This window comes from Xenopus laevis, chromosome 1L (assembly GCF_017654675.1).
Source record: "Xenopus laevis strain J_2021 chromosome 1L, Xenopus_laevis_v10.1, whole genome shotgun sequence".
In the NCBI taxonomy this organism is placed as follows: Eukaryota; Metazoa; Chordata; class Amphibia; order Anura; family Pipidae; genus Xenopus; species Xenopus laevis.
Genome location: NC_054371.1, coordinates 48,495,381 through 48,518,015, shown reverse-complemented (window position 1 = coordinate 48,518,015; position 22,635 = coordinate 48,495,381). Strand labels below are relative to the sequence as shown.

The 22,635-nt window shown below is 40.8% G+C and overlaps 1 protein-coding gene across 1 annotated transcript in view; it reads left to right on the top strand.

The window, feature by feature from the left end:
* The window catches only part of LOC108698837 (teneurin-3), a 321,882-nt gene extending 311,079 nt beyond the window's left edge, over nt 1–10,803 (top strand). The window contains exon 6 of the mRNA XM_018230688.2: nt 9,507–10,803. Within this exon, the coding sequence (XP_018086177.1) occupies nt 9,507–9,814 (308 nt within the window). The 3' untranslated portion in view covers nt 9,815–10,803. The remainder of the gene's footprint in view (nt 1–9,506) is intronic.
* The last annotated feature ends 11,832 nt before the right edge of the window (nt 10,804–22,635 follow it).

Sequence of the window (22,635 nt, the reverse complement as noted above, 5' to 3'; positions counted from 1 at the left end):
CATGGCAGTCATAAAACTGTCTAGATAATGAATAGACAGGGCTAACATGCAAGATAAAATATGCTATCTTTTTGCTCCCTGCTGCTGCCTGACTACTTTACCTGTTCTGTGCCTACCTCTACAGCAGCTGCTCTTATCTATGCACCAGTGTCTGCTCTCATTACTACAGGAGAATGTCACACCAGCACAGGTGTGTCTCACAGTACAGTGGGTGCTCACTCACATGTAACCGCTGCTGCAGAATTGTGTGTATTATGGCGTATACATAGCTACAGTCAATACATTGTCTGTCAGGTGCCATCTAGTCATGTTATAACCCCAATATTAGATAAATCCAGTTTAGAGTTTAAAACATGGCAGATAAACTATTCAATTTGTCATGATATATTCAGCAAAACATACCCTGTACCCATGATTGCCCCCCATTCACATAAGTAATTACACATAATGATACTGGTGGGACTGTGACATTAGCATTTGCAACACAAGCATTTGCCCTGTAACACATTCATATTCATATTAATTGGGTTATGTAATAAAAGACATTACATTTCCGAGGAGCAGTAACTCATAGCATCCAATCAACAGGTAGCATTTCCAGGGTAAATATCTTATTGGTTGCTGTGGGTTACTGCTCTTGGGCAAGCTTAGTGCCGTTTATTACATATGGGGGTAAATCTAATAGTGGGCATTGACCTGAAACATGCGGAATTAGGATGTGCAAACTTAGTCTGATACAAACTTACATTCATGTTTTGAATTCTGTACAAAGTTTTGCGGGGATACTGGCAGTGTCAGACTGGGATACCAGGGGCCCACCAAAAAACTTTAGGCTGAGGGCCCACTTTCCAAACTATTAAACCTCCTCTCCTCACTCAACCTCTTTATTCTCCTAGTCTCTTTTCTCTACATACTATACTTTTTTCTTCCATTATTAAGCCTCTTTGTTCCCATAAAGAAAAAGGGAATCACCAAGAAATAGGCCAAATTGTTAGAAGCAAGAGGCCCACTGACACCTGGGCCCGCAGGGAGTTTTCTTCGTGTCACGGTGGGCCAGTCCGACACTGGATACTGGCCAAATATAATCAGTGCATAGGACCTGGGAGCAGCAACTGATGTTGCCTGCCCCCTCCTACCTGGTAGGAATAGTACAGTCTATGCACATCTGGTGATTGGGTAAAGCTCGCCATATGTGGGCCAATAAAAGCTTCTGACAGGCACCTTATTGGCCTGTGTATGGGGCCCTCCGACCAGCTTCCCTGATCAAAATCTGTCTGAAAGTAGGCCAGATGTTGATTTGGCAGGGTTAAAAATCCTCTCAGATTGCGGCCGCATCCTGTTAGATGCGGTCCCACAATCAGACGGCTGTATTGCCTGCATTATGATCCGATCGTTAGGCCCTAGTGCCCACATCGGATCAGCATGATATCGCCCACCTCAGTGTGGGCATATCAGGGAGAGATCCGCTCATTTGCTGAAATCGCCAAACAAGCAGATCTCTACATGTACATCTCTTAAGAGATGGGTAGCCTCCTGCCATTTAATTCAGCCACAGGTGTCCTGTGCCAGATTCCAGAATTTAAAAAAAAAATTTTTTTTTAATATATAGGCACCCAACGACCTCCCCTTGAAACTTCCACCCTAAACATGTGTCCTTAGCTAATTAAATATGAATAAAAATCCAACTGTTATTCATTGGGGTAAATTCTCTTTATTTTACCGGAGTGCAGGTGCACATAGCCCAAATAAATCTTCAGCTTGCAAAATGTGACAAAGGCTAAATCCTTGCACCACTTTTTGTTGTGGGTGCTCCAGTTTGTGCCAGCCTATACAACTATGAATTTTCTGTGTCCTTGGATGCCTATACAGAAAATATGCAAAGTATACTGCAGCACACTCAGGCTTAACAAAGGACCTACAGTGGCCCGAAGGTTTGCCTCTTTTATGTTAAACATGGGAGCACTTTCTTTAAAACTCTTTAGTGTGCTGTGGTGTATCTTGCACAAACCCCTCGACATGTTGGGGGTCAATGCAGACACCTAAAACTGTGCACACTTAGATGGCTTTCCATCATTGAACAAAGTAATATAGAATATAATAGAGTATGTATTTTACTACTGAGATACTTAGGGCACTGTGTAATGTGCCAAAGAAGCACTGAGGTCTGTGCAGTTCCTGCTGGAATGACTCACGATTGTATATTGTGGCCCTGTGATTGTATTGGTTGGACATTACCTTTGCAGTGTAAGGACCAGTTATAGAATTAACTGGAGCTGCATTATTAGCTTCCCCATTTAAAGGAGAAGGAAAGTTGTCTTGCACTTGGGGGTGCCAAATGTTAGGCACCCCAAGTGATTGTATTTACTTACCTGAAAATCTGGGCCAGTGTTCCTATCAGCAGAAAACTGCAGCGGCACCACGGAGCACCACTCTTCCGTCTTCTTCTTTCTTCGCGCGGCTGCGCATGCACAGTAGAGCGAAAAGCCGAACTTTAATTAAAAAGTCAGCTATTTCGTTCTACTGTACATGCGTTGGCCCCGGGAAATTTGAAGAAAGAAGAAGCTGGAACAGGATCATTTGGCACCCCCAAGTGCAAGACGACTTTCCTTCCGCTTTAAGGGATTGTTAGAATGTTATTGAGTATTAAGAAACATGTGAGCTGCAGTGTGCCTTCTGACTTCAGGGATGACCCTCCAGCTATTGTTCAGCTACAGTTCCATCACCCTCCAACCGCTGGATTTGCAGTCATATGAAAAAGTTTGGGAACCCCTCTTAATTCTTTGGAGTTTTGTTTATCACTCGCTAAGATTTCAAAGTAGCAACTTACTTTTAATATATAACATGCTTTATGGAAGCAGTAGTGTTTCAGCAATGACATAAAGTTTATTGGATTAACAGAAAATATACAATATACATCATAACAAAATTAGACAGGTGCATAAATTTGGGTACCCCAACAGAGATATTACATTAATACTTAGTTGAGCCTCCTTTTGCAAATGTAACAGCCTCTAGACGCCTCCTATAGCCTTTTTATGAGTGTCTGGATTCTGGATGGCGGTATTTTTGACCATTTGTCCATATAAAATCTCTCCAGTTCAGTTAAATGTAATGGCTGTCGAGCATGGAGAGCCTGCTTCAAATCATCCCACAGATTTTCCATGATATTCAGGTTGGGGGACTGTGACAGCCATTCCAGAGTATATTATTGTACTTTTACTTCTCCCTCTGCATAAATGATTTGTAGATTTCCAAGTGTGTTTAGGGTCAGTATGGCTCATTTAAAAAGACTGGGCAAATTTGCACCTGGGCAGTAACCCTTAGCAACCAATCAGTGATTAGCTTTTTTCATCCAGCTGCAGGTTGAACAATGAAAGCAATCATCTGATTGGTTGCAATGGATTACTGCCCAGATGCAAATTTGCCCAGTCTTTATAAATCACCCCCATTGTCTTGTTGGAATATCCAACCCCTGCGTGACTTCAACTTTGTGACTGATGCTTGAACATTATCCTGAAGAATTTGTTGATATTGGGTAAAATTCATCCGACCCTCGACATGGGCCCCAGTCCCTGAACTAGCCATACAGCCCCACAGCATGATGGGACCTCCACCAAATTTGACAGTAGGAAGCAGGTGTTTTTCTTGGAATGTGGTGTTCTCCTTCCGCCTTGCAAATCGCTTTTTGTTATGACCAAATAACTTTTTTTTTTGTCTCATCAATCCAAAGCTCTTTGTTCCAAAATGACTGTGACTTGTCTAAATGAGCTTTTGCATGCAACAAGCGACTGTTTGTGGCGTGAGTGCTGAAAGGGCTTCTTTCTCATCACCCTGCCATACAGATGTTCTTTGTGCAAATTGTAATGAATTGTAGAACGATGTACAGATACACCATCTGCAGCAAGATGTTCTTGCAGGTCTTTGGAGGTGATCTTTGGGTTGTCTGTAACCATTCTCACAATCCTCCGCATATGCCGCTCCTGTATTGTTCTTGGCCTGCCAGACCTGGGTTTTACAGCAACTGTGCCTGTGGCCTTCCATTTCCTGAGTCCATTCCTTACAGTTGAAACTGACAGTTTAAATCTCTTTGCAGCCTTCCACTAAACCATGATACTGAACAATCTTAGTTTTTAGATCTTTTGAGAGTTGCTTTGAGGATCCCATGCTGTCACTCTTCAGAGGAGAGTCAAAGAGAAGCACGACTTGCAATTGGCCACTTTAAATACCTTTTCTCATGATTGGACAGACCTGCCTATGAAGTTCAAGGCTTAAAAAGCTAATCCAACCAATTTGGTGTTGCCAGTAATCACTATTGAGCAGTTACATGCATTCAAATTAGCAAAATTTCAAGCGTACCCAAATTTTTGCACAGCCAGTTTTTCACATTTGATTTCATTTCATACAACTGAATACTGCTTCACTAAAAATCTTTGTTCAGAAAACACCCAAGTACACAGATGTTCCTGGGAAATGAAAGACACTGTTATCTTTTGTTTGTTGAAAGTGGAGTAAAAAAAATATGCAGGCTGAGAGGGGTTCCCAAACTTTTTCACATGACTGTATCTGCTGTATATTGTTGAGAGAGGAGGAGGAGGAAAGATTTATATTGAAGTCAATAATAACAAGCAGCTTTTCCTACCTGATAGTTGACAGCTTTTGTATAAAAGAAGAAAGAGAAAAAGCAGCTCTTGTTCTGTATAAAACAGGGATTTTTGTATTTAAATTATTACTTCTTAGAAGAATATCTCACCTGAGCACAGTTGGATTTGTCAGCATGACTGATCCACTGATTGAGCCACTTGTGCAGTGTGTTAGTGTATTTGTAAAATCTGTTCTGTCGGGGACTTTAAAACCAGAAAGGGAACCTACTGCAGCGCTAGGCCACCCGCCGATCTCCAGCTGTTGTTGCTCCACTTGCTTTTATTATATTGATGATGGGTTGATGGGAGTTGTAGTTTCCCAGCAGCTGGCGATCGGCAGGTGGCTAGGATTGATCTATAACCTAGATTGTAACCACTGTAAATTTCTGGAGGAAGATAAAGAATGGTCCTAACTTTTCAGAAAACAAACACAATTTCCACAAAATAAAACATTCTAGGCATGACGTGCCAGTTTATCAAAGCCTTGAAGGCTTTTTTTTGTAATTTAAAGGGCACTTGACCTAAAATACAAGTTGCTTCATTAATAAAAGGCATGCAAAGTGTGCCGCACAGAGTGAGGTGTTGGGAAGGGCATAAAAAACACATCATCTAACAATTACCAGCATTAAATAGAGAGCGTATCAATGCTCTGTGGGGATGTAGTGACTAGAAATCCAGGCCCATCCCGAATATTATACAGCAGGTCCTCAATGAGATATATGTTTGCAATTTCCTCCATAGGAAATGGTTTTGCTGCCTCAGTGTTTATTAGATAAGATCTAACAAATGAGATAGGAAAAGAAGTGCCAGTTGAATATCATTATGTCAGCTTTATGCAGCCCTTTTCATTTTCCTGGCATATTCTGAAAGCTGCTGTACCTTTAAAGGGCGACTAAAGCCCAGAAAAAAAGCCTTACAACATAGGGTTGTATTTGTCCTGAAGCACAGCAAGCCTGTGCATAAAACATGCTGGGTCATTTATCAATGCTGGGCAAATTTGCACCTGGGTAGTAACCCAGAGCTACCAATCACATTTTTGTGCTATGCAGTGGCTTAACTAGATACTGGACCCAACAGCAAATTCTTTTTCAGTCCCCCAAAATGTCTACAGGTTAACTTGTTTTACCAATATTTATTGAAACTCTATATGAATTTGGGCCTGGTAGGGCCCCCTGTATGTCCTGGGCCCCCTGCAGCCGCAGGGTCTGCTTCCTCTGTAGTTATGCCCCTGGTGCTATGGGTTACAGCCCAATTGCTAATTAGTCCAATGGCAATAAATGAGCCCCAACTGTCTCCAATCCCCTCCCATTTTGGACACCCGCCTGCCTTCATTACAGAAATGTAACAGACGCTTTCCTCAACCTTTTTTTTGCCATTAAAAAGAGCACTGACTTTCAAAAATAAATACTGAAAAGAATGTGTAATACAGGTATGGGACCTGTTATCCAGAATTCTCTGGACCTGGGGTTTTCCAGGTAATGGACCTTTCTGTAATTTGCATCTCCATACCTAAAGTCTACTAGAAAATCATGTAAACATTAAATAAACCCAATAGGATTGTTTTGCCTCCAATAAGGATTCATTATATCTTAGTTTGGATCAAGTATAAGGTAATGTTTTGTTATTACAGAGAAGAAGGACATTATTTTTTAAAAATGTGGATTGTTTGGATAAAATGGAGTCTTCAGACGGGTTTCTGGATAACAGACCCCAAACCTGTATTTTTTGATTGACTTAAAGGGGTGGTTTGCCTTCAGGTTAACTTTTACTATGTTATAGAATGACCAATTCTAAGCAACTTTTCAATTGGTCTTCATTGTTTATTTATTTATTATAGTATTTGCCTTCTTCTCCTGACTCTTTCTAGCTTTCAAAAGGGGGTCACTGACCCCCTCTAAAAACAAATCCTCTCTAAAACTACAACATTTATTGATATTGCTACTTTTTATTACTAATCTTTCTTTTTCTGCATTCTACTTGTTGTCATATTGTCTTTATGGTTTATTGTGAAAAATCAAATCAAATATTTTAAACACTAATCTTTCTGTTTCAACCCTCCCCCATGAATATTCCATATTCTCATTCAAATCGATGCACGGTTGCTAGGGTCATTTGGACCCTAGCAACCAGATTGCTGACACGGCAAACTGGAGAGCTGCTGAATAAAAAGCTGAATAACTCAAAAGCCACAAATAATAAAAAATGAAAACCAAATGCAAATTGTCTCAGAATATCCCTCTCTACATCATACTAAAAGTTAACTCAAAGGTCAACAACCCCTTTAAGTTTGAAAAATGTGCAGTCACTTTTGAAGGTGTAATTGAATTGGTGAGCTGCCTTCCTCTTTCTCACAGAGCAGCACTTCTGCCCTGCTTTATGGTTGAGATTTAGCTCCGAATGGAAACATTTGGAATGGCAGAATCCATTCAGAAATAAGTTATCGTCACCAATGCGATGTATTTCAACTCCCGGCATATTTATGTGCGCTGCTAACACAACGGCAGCTACAAAGCCCATTAGACAAAGCGAGAGAGGGGGTTCAGCAGGCGGATCAGTATTCTTGATATCGGATATGACTGCTCATTTGCAGGGCTCATCATGTTTTAATTACTCAGCAGCAAAATAAGTGAGATCTCTTCTTTTTCTTCTCCGGGCTGATGGTAGCAAAAGGAATGATTGCATCTGTTTAACCCCATGATGTGCAACAACTCATAAATCAATAATTATGTTCCAAGGCACTCCTGCACAACAGCTGATGTATCTGTTATTAATAACAATATGGTTGGAGGCAGAGGCTCTGAGCGAAATCCGCTTGCTGCACAAATGCCTTGTTTTCATGCCATGAATATAACCGGAGGAATTTGAAGCAGGAAAATGGAACCAACAACGAGCTATTAGTTAAAATATTAAAAACATATGCGGTGGCTACAGCTGCGTTTCCGAAGCAACCTCGCAGCCCACACACCTTGCTTGTATTGTTAATTAACTGGAGGTGATGGGGCAGACCGTAGCATTTATTTGCCTCAGGCATAATAAAAACAAATATATTGTAATATTGATTCGGGCCTGCCAGACCCACTATATTAAATAAATGACCTAATTTTTTTCAGAGCTAACAATCAGTATAAAGGGAATACAATTATGAAAAGTTGTGGGGGTTTTTTTTTTGCAAATCCATTAAGGTACAAGCACCATGGTCTGGAATACAAATATCAGAATCCCCATGTCAGGAAATTTATTGGAGAACAAGTTGGTGCAATGAGAATGTTAAAGTGGATGTACACTGGCTGATACTTATCACTATTCTACCTGTCAGCCCATGGGCAGAATGGACGGATACCATGAAAGTGTCCATTTATGGTATCACCGCTGGTCTGTTTGTTCAGGCCAAAAGTTATAAAGATTATTATTATGAGAAGCTTTTTCCTCTGCCAGTGAACCATGAATAGCACGATTGTTATTATTGTTGTATAACATACATACAGTAAACATTGAACATACAGAAAAATATAACTTAGAACTAAGGTAAAGAGGGTTTTGCTCAAAAGAGCTTACAGGAAAAAGAGTATATGGGTAGCCATTTTGTTTTAAATTCAGAACTTCCTATATAAAGTATGTTGCCTGTTATTCTTTTAATAACACTTGCATCAAATATCATATTAAAAGGGGTGGTTCACCTTTAAATTGGTAAATTTTCAATTGGTCTTCATTACATTTATTTTTTATATTTTTATTAATTACATACATTTTTCTTCTGGCTCTTTACAGCTTTCAAATGGAGAGACGCTAATCCCCGGCTTAAAAAAAACAAATGCTCTGTTAGGGTTCAAGCACACGGGCAGAGAGATTTAGTCGCCTGGTGACTAATAGCCTCTTCTGCGAGGCGACAATCTTCCTGAACTGCCTTCCCCCTGCCTTCTGCCTGCTATAATGAGAAAACGCCAGCGATTTACGAAGTCGCCTGAAGTTTCCTTGTGAGGCAACTTCGGGCGACTTTGGAAATCGAAGCGCTGCGAGTGCATTGGCGTTTTCACATTATAGCAGGCGGAAGGCAGTTCGGGGAGATTGTCGCCCTGCAGAAGCGGTGATTAGTCGCCAGGCGACGAAATCTTCCCGAATCTGCCCGTGTGCTTGAACCCTAAGCTACAAATTTGTTGCTATTGCTACTTTATATTGTTCATCTTTCTATTCAGGACCTCTCCTATTAATATCCCAGACTCTCAATCAATGCTGCTGGGGTAATTTGGACCCTAGCAACCAGATTGCTGGAAATGCAAACCGAAGAGCTGCTGAACACTAAGCTAAATAACTCATAAACATCGCTTATCAAACCTATAGGGCCAGGGGAGTAACTACAGAGGTAGCAGACCCTGCAGCTGCAGGGGGGCCCATGAGGTATAGGGGCCCCATGAGGCCCTAATTCCTTTACAATTTCAATATATATTGTTAAATAATAAAAAATGAAAACCAGTTGCAAATTGTCTCAGACTACGACTGTCTCCATCATAATCAAAGTTAATTAAAAGGTGAACAACCCCTTTAATGAGCCCCATATGTCTGTGGAAGTCAAATGGATGTGCTGATGCCATGCGTCCTCAGCTGATAACACACACGAATGAACTCTGATATGACAAGGTCCTCGTTGCCACGTTCATCTCTATGGAAATGCATGGAAACTGGGTGTACAGTATATACAGCTATATAATTGTTAGGACAACTGAGGGCTCATTATAGCTGGGAAGCTGTTGATTAATAAACCTGTTAGTTAGTGCTGATTAACCTATTAAAACAAATGTGCGGGGGGAACAAAAAACCTGTTAACAAAGACAAAAAAACTAAGCATTTCTTCCGCCTGTTTGTCTACAGAGAATCTTAACTCGACATTAAGAACAAAATGGCTGCAAGAAGATAGCTGTCTGTATAATGGTGAGTTATCTTTATCTCTTTCCATCTTATCCTTTATACTGAAGCTACAAGGCAGTGAGTATTACACACGTTACTCTCCTGAGCTCATTCTGTATACAGTATCACTTCCTAAAAGTTTTGTAATATTTCTGTTTCCGTTTGGATTTTTCTTTTTCACACTTTGCTTTTTTGTTCCCCTGTGGTTTTTGTTCTTGTCTCCCAGAAATTGTGTCGGCAGTCAATATCCCATAACGGAGATTGGCACTTGACCTCTGCTTGACAGTGTGGTTTGCAGACTTCCCGAATCACAATACTTGTTTGAAGTTTAACATCCATGAACAGCTGGCTGAGAGCATGTTCCATATTAATTATACGGAGTGAGGCTCATGCTCTGGTGTCATATTGTAGGGCAAGGAAACAGTTACACAAACCCAAAGAAATAATATAATAGTACTCAGGTTTCTCTTTGTTTCATTCTAATTCCTTATCATGTATTCTGCCTGGTTAGTAAAGTCAAGCTGGTCAGCTTTACAGTGAACAATAAACAAGAAGATCAATCAAAGTGAGACCATTTGATCCTTATGGAGCAAGTGTCTTAGGGTCAGCAGTTGTTCCCCCTAGAGAGACAGATAATAATACAATATAGAAAGGCTCACCACACTGACGCATGTCATAGGCCAATCTGTTGTACTGCCTGCCTTCTCAGGGCCTTTATTTTAATCCATGTCCCATGAGCTTGCCTTCTATATAAATAAAACTATTGGTGATTAACCCCCCTCAGCACAGTTATCAGCCTTAATTAATAATTGCAGATTAAAGTAAATTAAACTATTGAAACAAATTGAAACACGGTACCAAGACTTCCTGGCATTTCCCAGAATCCAAGCTTGTTCACACAAAATCATCATGTGCTTGTGGAGCAGCCAGTTGCGCTAAGAACTTTTGGGTGATAATAGAGTTGGCCAAGGGGCTTATCCGTAAGATAGAGCTACTGTATCTTCAGTTAGTTTAAGTTCATTTGGTTTTGAGACTGTAACGGTAGCCATAGACGCAAAAATCCGCTTGTTTGGCGACATCGCCAAACGATCCGATCTTTCCCCGATATGCCACTAACGGGCATGGCTATTTCGGGGGTAATCTGAATGTTCGGCCCTATGGCTGAAAAATCGGATTACGATGACAGCGCAATGGGCTCCGGCGGGACGGTCGGGACAAAATCAAACCTGTCCGATCGACCAAACGACCGATCTCCGCCGGACGAAAAATGACGGGACTCTCCATACACAGTCCGAAAATCGCACGAATCCTCGCTTCGTATGATAGGATCTTTGCGTCTATGGCCAGCTTTACTAGTGTGTGCAGTGTTACCAGTTGTTCCATTAGCCATAGTTAGCAAGCACCTAAAACTCTCTTCACCAAGTACTATGATGTTAAACAACCCCATCTCATTACGATGATAACGATCCAGTCCTGGATTATTTACACAAAAATTAAGGTGGCATAACTTGAAAGATCCACTGATTTGGCGGATCTTTCCCTGATATGCTTACCTTAATGGAGAACTAAACCCTAAAAATGATATGGCCAAAAATGCCATATTTTATATAGTGTACTTATTGCACCAGCCTAAAGTTTCAGCTTGTCAACAGCAGCAATGATCCAGGACTTCAAACTTGTCACAGGGGGTCACCATCTTGGAAAGTGTCTGTGACACTCACATGCTCAGTGGGCTCTGAGCAGCTGTTGAGAAGCTAAGCTTAGGGGTTGTCACTTATTATCCAGCAGAAAATGAGGTTGGCCTGTAATATAAGATGATGCTACAGGGCAGATTATTAAATGCTGATGCTAATTTTACTGGTTTCTGTGCTGCCATGTAGTAATTATCTGTATTAATTACTAATCAGCCTTATAATGTGACATTTATATTCTATGTGTACTGTATATTGTGAGTGGGTCCCTAAGATAAGTAAGTGACAGCAGCACAGAGCATGTGTGTAGTGAATCAGCAAAAAAGAAGATGGGGAGCTACTGGGGCATCTTTGAAGACACAGATCTTTACTGCTAAAGGGCTGTAGTTGCCTTGGGCTGGTACAGAAGCCCAACACATAATGTACAACATTTCTAGCTACTTCTTTAGATAAGCTTTAGTTCTCTTTTAAAGGAGAACTAAACCCTCTTGCTTATAAAACCCCTACCCTCCTTAGTTCCACCTCCCTGCTCCCCCCACCCAAATGTTAACATCTGTAAATGCCCCAAAGCCTGTAATTACCCCTTGTTACCCCTTGAGTCAGTGCAGCGGAGCTCACGGATGCCATCTTCCAGCACTTTGGTAATCTTCAGGTCTTCTTCCGGCACTTCGGTAATTTTCGTCACTTTCAGTGCATGGGCAGTTATCACAAAGTGGAATACTGCTCCAACTGCGCAGGCGCTGGTACGGCGATTACTTACCGAAGCGCTGTAGATGGTCCCCATGATCTCTGCTGCGCTGACTCTGCAATGGGTGGTAATTATAGGCTTAGGGGCATTTACAGGTGTTAACACCTGTGCAGGGGAAGCAGGGAGAGGGGACTATGGAGGGTGGGGGGTTTTATTAGCAAGGGAGTTTAGTTCTCCTATAAGGTGGGTGGCCCTAGGTCCAAATGATTGGATTGCAGCAGTGGAGATACTGGCTGCCAGGGTAAGGACTACATCAACGATATTGATATCCAACAGAGTTTCAACGAGATATCTATCTGTGGGCTTCATACACAAGCAGATTAGCTGCCATCTTGGACTGAAGGAGCCGAATCTGCAGCTAAAATCCACCACCTTTACTCTTTATACTAAGGGGTAAAACAAAGTAAGGTCATTTACATACCCAGGGTGGATCAATCTTATGATGTGGAGTTAGTTGACATTTCTGCAAGTATAATATTCATGTTCTATTCCACATGTGATTGTCAGTCATATAATATCCATAATATCCTATCCAAATAGGAGATTGAACCATCAAGGGGGCATCTGATAATTATATTAGGGATACACCGAATCCACTATTTGAACTATCTTCAAATACTAATTTGCGTATGCCCTATGCCCCCAGCATAAGTGTGTCCATTTGGTTAGAACAGTGTTAAAAAATAGATGCTGTCAGTAAAAACAGCAACTGCTGAAGGCTGTTGGTGCAATATTGAAAGTTACTGTTCAGCCTGCAAATCCGATATCTCTAATACATGTGATTTTTCACCCCTCAAATTCCTGCATTTTAGGAACCCCCATCTATCTCTTGCTTCCATATAATCTATCTTTTAAATCCTATTTCATGCTCTCTGTATATATTAATCTCTGACGCTGAAGATAAATTGCAAGATATATATAGATATAAATATATATATATATATATATATATATATATATATATATATATATATATATATATATACAGAAAATGTATATTTTCCTAATTACTTGGAAAAGATAGCAATGCTGTTAGTTGAACTCACCAAATAAGGTGATCAATTTCCATTTTTATGGCATGGGTAATTGTAAACAAAATATTATATTCTTTTGGAAGTACTGATTTACATTTTAACAGCTTTAGAGGCCTCTAATGGAATAAGGATTTAATTCATATATCAGAGCAATCAATAAAATATGAGAGGGACACTTAAACTGCTTCACCATCTAGGTCTGGCATCTCATTCAACGCCTAGAAAGTCCTTCACAGGCAGTTTATGAGGCCTACTTGACTGTAAATCACATTCCGTCCATTTGTGATGGTATTATTTCTGTATACATGTATATTTTTAATTTCTCTGATGCATACTTAAGTAAATGCTCTGGCCCCTGTTCATACATAATACATTCCATCTAATTACAAGAAAGCAGAACCTTTAGATGCAGGCATTCCGTTGGCAATTTCTTACCTTCGCCCTAAAAATAACTTTCTGAAATAACCACCAGACAGTTGCTAAAATGGAGCAATGGTCAATAAATCTCTTTAGTGTTGTGTCTACAGGTTGGCTGGGCATGATTTCAGCTGTTCACAATGGTAGGGGTCAGACAATTAAACTGCCTGTATGATGAGGGAGCAGAGGGAGTTGAGTGCAGGCCCAGACTGGCAATCTGTGGGTTCTGGCAAATGCCAGAGGGGCTGCTATAAGGTCCCATAAAAAGTCAGTATTTAGTTGCCTGGTAGGGGCTGTTTGGGCCTCCGTGTACCTGAAATGCCAGGACCTGTTTTAATTCTCAGTCCGGACCTGTGTGAGTGAGTCTGAGAGTGGCATGGGTAAATTGAGCATTGTGCAGCCAATTGTCAAGAATGCTGGCAAGTGCCCCATTGTGACATCTTCCCACATTCTCCACCAGACTCCATGGAGAACCAATCTCTGGTATAACATGCAGAGAAACACCAGGGAAGTTGCCTTAAGATCTAAAGAATGTCATGTTCTCGGAGACTGTATGAAGCTATTACTTTGCAAATTAACGGAATCTATCCCCAGAAGAGATGGTAGGCTTGGTAGAGAAAAATAATTTCAAAATAAATTGGAGACAGTAAAGTCTATTTCAGGTTGAACATATGCATGCAGCAGGATTTAGGATGATGAATTAGCCATGGTTGGGCAGATCCCCTGCTCCCTATTGGCTTTGAGTTAACAAATGTCATAGTGGATCTCTCTTTAGCTTTATGTATTTCGACTGCCTCTGGTCAGTAGTTTTGTAGCTGAGTAAAGAATCACCTTCTCTATTCTAGGGTTCAGCGTGTGTTTATTTAGTGCCTGGAAAAGAATAACACTTCATTAGTACCCAGCAGAATTGCAGAACATATGTATTCTCCTAATAAAGAACAAGTTAAGCTCAAAAATCCATCAGTTGTAGTCCCTATACACTGAATGGGTCAGCAGCATGTCACCCATCTATAGACCCGTAATTTAATACCTTATTGTCTTCTTCTCATTTTTATTAATGCTTATTTTTTATTTATAGTTTGACAGGGAGGCTGTCACAAGTAAAAGGATAAACATGCCTCTCAGGGTCATCCAATTTAAAGCCACAATGTTCTGCTAGGATGATTGCACAGAATCCGGCTGCGTGCTCATCTGGCAGCTGTTTGATATGAGGAGGGATAAAATTCAGACAAATAATATCGATATGATAACTGCCTTAACGCTCTGTACAGCAAACCTGCCATTCCTCATTTTGTCGCCTTCAGAAGCAAAAATAAAACCCACATTCCTGGATTTTGGGTGTTTTTATCAAAAGTTCAATGAAACTGAAAATTAAGCACTTATTAAATCAGAATTATAACATTAATTTCAAAAGAAATGCCAATCATGGGAGTGCCCTGCAAAGCCAGATTTACCAGCAGGGTCTTTATAGAAGAGGAGAAAACTATATTGTAGTGTTGCATAAACATTGATTTATAATTAGGTTTCAGTATCTGGCTTAGGGCTCTGAATATGAATATCTCAGAATAATGTCCTGCATATTACAATAGCTTTACAATAGTAGGCCAGGGGTTGCTTCCTGTTCGGAGGACTATACATAAGAAATATGCATCTGTAATAAGGATGCACCAAATCCAGGATTCAGTTCGTGATTTGGCCAGGATTCGGTCTTTTTCAGCAGGTTTCGGATTCGGTTGAATCCTTCTGCCCGGCCGAACCGAATCCGAATCCTAATTTGCATATGCAAATTAGGGGCAGGGAGGGAAATCGCGTGACTTTTTTTCGCAAAACAAGGACGTCAAAAATGTTTTCCCCTTCCTAACCATAATTTGCATATGCAAATTAGGATTCGGTTCGGTATTCGGCCGAATCGTTTGCAAAGGATTCGGGGGTTCAGCCGAATCCAAAATAGTGTATTTGGTGCATCCCTAATCTGTAACCATAAATTACGCCAAAGAATACAGCAAATAGAAAATCAGGCTTCGTAAGTGCTACTAATATGTGAAACAGAGATGTCAATTTACCCCATGTCATAAGAGAGATAATGGTCCGGTCCTGGATTACATTAAACTTAAATTCCTCTTCACACTAAATAAATAATAACATGAAATAAAGTCTCAAAAAACCCAGAAGGGATCATTATCTCACTCATGATGTGGGTTTGGTTGTCATCTATGATGGGACAGGCACAGCAGTGCAGGATCCTAGTACCAGGAGAGACACACATCAGCAGTGCAGGATTCTGGGTACATACAGGAGGGACACACATCAGCAGTGCAGAATTCTGGGTACAGGAGGGACACACATCAGCAGTGCAGGATTCTGGGTACAGGAGGGACACACATTAGAAATGAAGAATTCTGGGTACAGGAGGGACACACATCAGCAGTGCAGGATTCTGGGTACAGGAGGGACACACATCAGCAGTGCAGGATTCTGGGTACAGGAGGGACACATATATTAAAGCAGACTGGCGACTACTGTCTAAGCCTTAATTCTATGGGTTAATATTTATGCAAATAGCATATGGGATTGTTTGCTGAAAAAATGTAAATACAGTAAATCACCTTACACAACAGAACAGATGCAAAATAGAAATTATTTATTTATTAAGTCAGTGATAAAACAGATATTTTGAGGGGCTCTGGCAGCTTCTTCAGGTGCAAGGTGAATCATTAACCGACGAGTGCCCTTTGTATATATGTGTATGCACTGTATGGAATATTAAGAGAGCCACTATGGAGCTTTTGAGTAAAGTCATTGGAAGTGATTGGCTGCCTCTGTGCCAGGAGGGATTACAGCAGAGATAATAGAGTCTGAGTAGATAATGGGGTCTGTGGCTTTGTAGTTGTTATGTAGATGTGATAAACTCTGCAAACAATCAATTTCCCATTACAATCGATATTTCTATATAACAATAACTGTGATGAGTTTCACGCTCCACTTCCTTCCTCCTTTTATCCTAGCATGTGTAGGCATCAGAGATTCAAAGTGCCACCATTTGATGACATTTAGCCGTATCTCCCTTCCCAGTCACATTTTAATTTACAAATCTGTTGCAGATCTAACTATCATTGCATAACGAGTATATTGCAGAATGAAAGGCCTGACATCCATCAGGGCTCACAGTGAAAGTCATTTTGATGAATCTGCCACGCTAATTCACAGCATGACTTTCACGAATAGCAAGCCGCGCGCACATTTCTTTTAAAGGTTTGGGTCCTGCTACATGTGAAACTAGATGCGGCAGGTTCTGACATAAAGAATCAAGATCAAACAGTCTAGACTTCCTACAGTGATGACATTGATGCAGAAATCATTAACACTGTAAGCTTTTTGCAGTCGTCATAAAATATTTAGGAACCATTATGCTCATGCCAACTGCACCTCTCTTTACCCCTGCACCATGCCTGGCGGATTAACACTTTCAAATATTTAATAAAGCTGGCGAGGGCATGCAAATAAACTGACTCAGGTGGTGGGAAGTGCTTTGACTTGTGTCGTTTTGACACTTTGCCAAGTACACACAACCAGGTCAGCAGTTTCATGTGCATCTACCTCCTGCACTGCAAAGCTAGTCTGTGCCTCCAATTTCACTGGGTGATATGGCAAACGTGGGGATGAGCTGGGATCAGCCAGAATCTGTAGTCAAGTAAGGATATGCCTGACCAGGGCAGCCATCAGGGGGTGGACAGGGGGGAGAGTTGTAGGGGCCCCGAGGGTAAGGGGGGCCTCGGCCACACCACACTTACTTGATTAGCCGGGCCCCCCATCGTTCTGAGAGCTGCTGACTTCGGGAAGGCATGGGCGTTTAAGGGGCCCTGGCCACCAATTTTCTTATAATGTATGGAGGGGGGCCTGGCCACCAATTTTTTTTTCTCATGTGGGATCCTAGCCACCAATATTTTTTAATGGGGGGGCCCTGGCCACAAATATCTTTTTTTTTTATTAACATGTGGGAACCCTAGCCACCAATAATTTTTTTTGTTTTTTTACTGTGTGGCGGGGAGGGTGGACCTGTAGGCGGGGCTTGCGGTGGCAGCAGCCCAGGGGGCCCAGGAGATTTTGACTTATGGGGCCCTGCAATTTCTGATGGCGGTCCTGTGCCTGACAGATGTACAAAACAGACATATATATCTTCTGGGTCAAACATGTATGAAATTCACATGCTGATTAACTAATTAACAGATAATGTACAAGCCTAACAGTGTAAGGGCATACTGTACATTAATGTAGGAGAACACTATGTATCCATTTAGGAGCATATTGTATGTTAATATACTGGCATACTGTACATTAATGTAGGAGAACACTGTATATTAATTTAGAAGCATACTGGATGTTAATGTAGAGTTATACTGTACAACAATGTTAGGCCATACTGCACGGAGCATACTGTACTTTAATGTAGGGGCATAGGTTGCACTTGTTTTGTGCAGACACGCAGAATGTATCTGCATTAACTGGAAATTAATAAATTTGGTGTAGGTTTTAGATGTCTATTGAGGTGGCATTTATTTATAAAAAAGTGGATGAGGAAGTGGACGGCATATATATATGTGTGTACATATGTGTATATATGTGTATATATATATAGAGAGAGAGAGAGAGAGAGAGAGAGATAGACAGGGGCGATCCTGGCCCCTCTGCCGCCTAAGGCAGCAGCACTTGCTGCTGCCCCCCCTCCCCCGGAAATTCGCTCTTAAAGTACCAGGAGCAGCATTTTTGCTGCCCCTGGTACCTAGTGGGGTGCTGCCGCCTGAGGCAACAGCCTCAACTCGCCTCATTGGTGAAGCACCCCTGTGACTCTTTACCTGTAGCTCAAGAAAATATGATGGAAATGCTGAGCCCTTTGTTTGGGATGTGGCTCTAACCTATTCCTGGAGTGAAGTTGCTGTACTGCTAACATTTACAGGTATGGGATCTGTTATCCAACAACTCATTATGCAGAAATCTCTGAATAATGGGATGGCTGTCTCTTATAAACTTCGTTTTATCCAAATAATCCAAATTTTTAAAAATGATTTCCTTTTTCTCTGTAATAATAAAACAGTACCTTGAACTTGATCCAAACTAAAATATAATTAATCCTTATTGGAAGCAAAACCATCCTATTGGGTTATTTAATGTTTAAATGATTTCCTAGTAAATGATTTTCCTAGTATGAAGATCCAAATTATGGAACAGTACATTATCCAGAAAACCCCAGGTCCAGAGCATTCTGAATAACAGGTCCCATACAAGTAGGAAATAGTATTTCTCTGTTGAGCAACTCAGTTGACACTAGTGTAGTTGCTTTTGTGCTTGCTCCATATATAAAGAATACTAGGACTTGCAGTTTAACAACCAGAGCTGGGATAGGCCAGATTTAGGAACTATAAACAGATGTAATAGTGTGCTTAGGAATGATTGTTTTTAGGAGGCAAATCTTTGCAATCTGCTAGTAGCACTTCAAGATTGCTCTGGATGCTTGTATGGATCTATTGAACTGGCAATAAATCTATCTAAACTCCACTTAAAATGTGCTTATCTCAGAGCTGATGGTCATTTCTATATAAAGTAATCCTGTTCTCCAGAGCCATTTACTGCTCCCCACCCTGCAGAGAAATCACCTCCTGTTAGCATGAGCCACAAGCCTTCAGCACAAGGGATGCCACTGACAGGAGGGACACACCAGGGGGCATATCTATAAAACTGTGCAAAATCAGTCTTGTATTTACAAAGGTCCTTATGTGTGAATTAACTCCAAAGGATCGTGTTTGGACACCTCTTTCTTAACCGATCTCTCCTTGGCTACCTACCTGCTTACGCTCACACTCTCGCACGCTGCCAAGCATCTAACATTCGCTGCCGCTGGCAACAACAAAGCTTTTAATTCTTAGAGCCCCTTTGAGTAATTACTTCTCTTGCACCCACCAGGCACGATCCTTCACTGATAAAGCAGGCTATAAAATGCGTAGATACTGCTGGTTTTGCTGGAAGCACGAATTGCAGCCCAAATGTTTTGCCTAAAGCCCAGAAGCAATTAGGAAACATCCTGACAACAAATCCAGACAGACTCATTACTCATGATTTACAAATACTTTCCTGAGGACTAAAAAACACGTTTCGGTCGAGTGTTTGGATGCCTGGGGGCATAGCGGGGGCATGCAACGCTTTGCTAAATAAAATGGTAAGTGGTTGCTTTTAGAACACATGAAGATATGCGAGAAATTTAATAGACTCCACAGCGCCTACAAATTAGGCACATTTGTGCATTTCTTTTTTTTTACAGGCTGTATACGGTAGTGTTAATTATTGTCGGTTCTTGTTGACTGCATCTACATCCCAAGCTGTCACTCACATATAATGGCAATAATCATGCTCGGAGTAAGTTGTACATGCGGCTGCAGTGCCGAGTGACCCAGCAATAACTAGACGCACAGCTTAACCCTTTGGCTGGGCCCAGTAGGTTCCAAACTGGTGTTTATGAGCCAGTTCTGTGTTTCACACACACACACATGGTTTAGCCCCACACACACACAGATATCACTAACCTATAAACCTCTAACCTATAAATCAGTTTCCACACTGAACTTCAAAACGTCAAAAAACTTGTCTTCTTGCACTTTCGAGGGTTTTATATATATGTTTTAATGCTATAGTAACTTTTCTGTAAACACAAGCAAACTAAAGGACTAAAGAGACAGAACTAAGGTGTACTTCTTGCCCCAGCAGGGGGGATCCAGTGAAGTATTTGGGAGCTCCAATGTTCTTAAATTAATTAGGTATATATCTTACATCTTATCATATCTAAATCTGGTAGCATTTGATATATATATTCTGCTCAGTCCAAAGCTTTTGGCACAATTGAGCAGTGCAATATCAAAGCAATGTTTTGTTTTTTTGTTTCATCTCTAGGTCTGCATTGTTGCTTTGTGCTTCATTGGAAAATACAGGTATGGGACCTATTATCCAGAATGTTTGAGACCTGGGGTTTTCAGGATAAGGGGTCATTCCATAAATTGAATCGCCATACCTTGTCTACTAAAAAAAGTAATTACTAAGTAAACACTAATTAAACCCAATAGGATTGTTTTGCCTCCACCAAGGATACACTATTTTCCTAGTTTGGATCAACAAGGTACTGTTGTATTATTAAAGGAAATCATTTTTTAAAATCTGAATTATTTTTTCGATAAATAATGGGACACGGCCTTCCGTTTGGCGCTCTCTGGATAGTGGATCCTATACCTGTTTTTATTACTGCTGTCACCTGCACCCAGCTTTAGAACACATGTTTTTTTGTGTACATGCTTAAATATTTGTTGAATAAACTGTGAGATGAGGAATATACAGGCGTCAGTCATCTGGCTAGATCTATAAATACCAAATTGTAAAAAACTTTTCTATTACTATGTTTACTCCGTACTTCGTGGCTGCTCCTGTAAAGTCTATAATCCCCCTTTGTGGTACTAATAATTGATTCCTGCTGCCCTGTGCGGAGTCTCCAAGCTCTTGTGGGAAAGTGACCCATTGACTTCAGTGAGGCCTATTCCATCGAGCCCAAAGGAGGCATATACTGTACCAACAAAAGATAAGATGTGGATTGGCTCCCACAGTGAAAGTGATATGGCTGCTCCCTCTTGAAGTTGACTTAACACAGCGAGTGAAATATCCCATCTCATATCCTGAGTAATAGAATCTATAACAATAGCCCTTATGCTGCCGCCTGGAAATCTAGCTTTCGAGTGGCCAAAGATCTGGAGGTAGCCATGAAGGCAATGGATTAAGTTTTGTAATGAAGCACCATCAGACCAAAGGACGGCTGACAATTTATCTTTTTGTAAATGAATCAGCCCTGGATCTGCCACTGACTGTGCTGCTGACCTGGCCTCAGAAACGCTGATCCAAGCCGGATATCAGATTACAGGTTAGCATCCTCATTTTGTCTGTCATCTTCTGTCTTCCGGAACACCAGCCACTACCGTCTGAATATGTGCAATAATAAGAGCACTCAGATGAATGCACATATTCACTATGTATTATTTATATTAGCATTTTAAGTAGGCACCTGCAGACCTCCCGGAAAGATCAGTGAATAATAACCCAGCTTTATGCGTCCAAGAACAGAATGCCTATACTGAGTGAGAACCAACGTCTTCCCGGCATTCACACCTATTATCCCTCTATACATAAGCCAAAACTGTCAGCCTGTAATGCCTTGAATGGAGCGATGGCTGGGAATAAATACAACTGCACTGACACTCATATTGCAGGCTCTGAGTTTAACCCTTTGTCTTTGTCATTCTCAACCTCCCCACTTGGTGGCAGGAGTGAGAGAATGCCATTTTCTCATTTTACTTGTTGTTTAATAGATTTATACACATATCCCCTGTGTTTTATTTCAAGGCAACACATTTTCCTGTGGTTATATACAATGTACTACATCTACCAGATCCTGTCACAATCAGGGACATTTCTAGAAAATCAGAACTGCAGCGAAGCCACCCGCATTGATTATTCAGTGATCCGGTAACCTTAACAAATACTATATTGAGTTCAATATCTGGCACAGATTCATATATATTTTTTTTTTTAAACACTTATTTTCAAACCATCTCAGGATTATCTGAGCACATGCTCTAAATTTATAAAATGACACTATATCAGAGAGATGAAAGGAGAAACTAGACTGAAATAAAAAAATAGATTGTTCTTTACAAAGAGATAAAAACAAGTAATTTATATATATTTATATATCTATGTTAGTCAAAGCTGCTTCACTTCTTGGCCAGATAGTTTGAATGTTGCATACATTATATACTATATATTAGGTTGCTTGAAAAATCCGGACAACTTGTAATAAATGCAAGTTGCTGGGCTGCAACTATAGTAAACCATAACACAGCCCTGCTTGGTGAATTTTCTGATAATTCTAATGAGAAAATGGCATTCTCTCACTCCTGCCACCAAGTGGGGAGGTTGCGAATGACAAAGACAAAGGGTTAAACTCAGAGCCTGCAGTATGAGTGTCAGTTGTATTTATTCCCAGCCATCGCTCCATTCAAGGCATGACAGGCTGACAGTTTCGGCTTATGTATAGAGGGATAATAGGTGCAAAAGCCGGGAAGACGTTAACAGTTGGTTCTCACTCAGTATAGGCATTTTCCTCTTGGACGCAT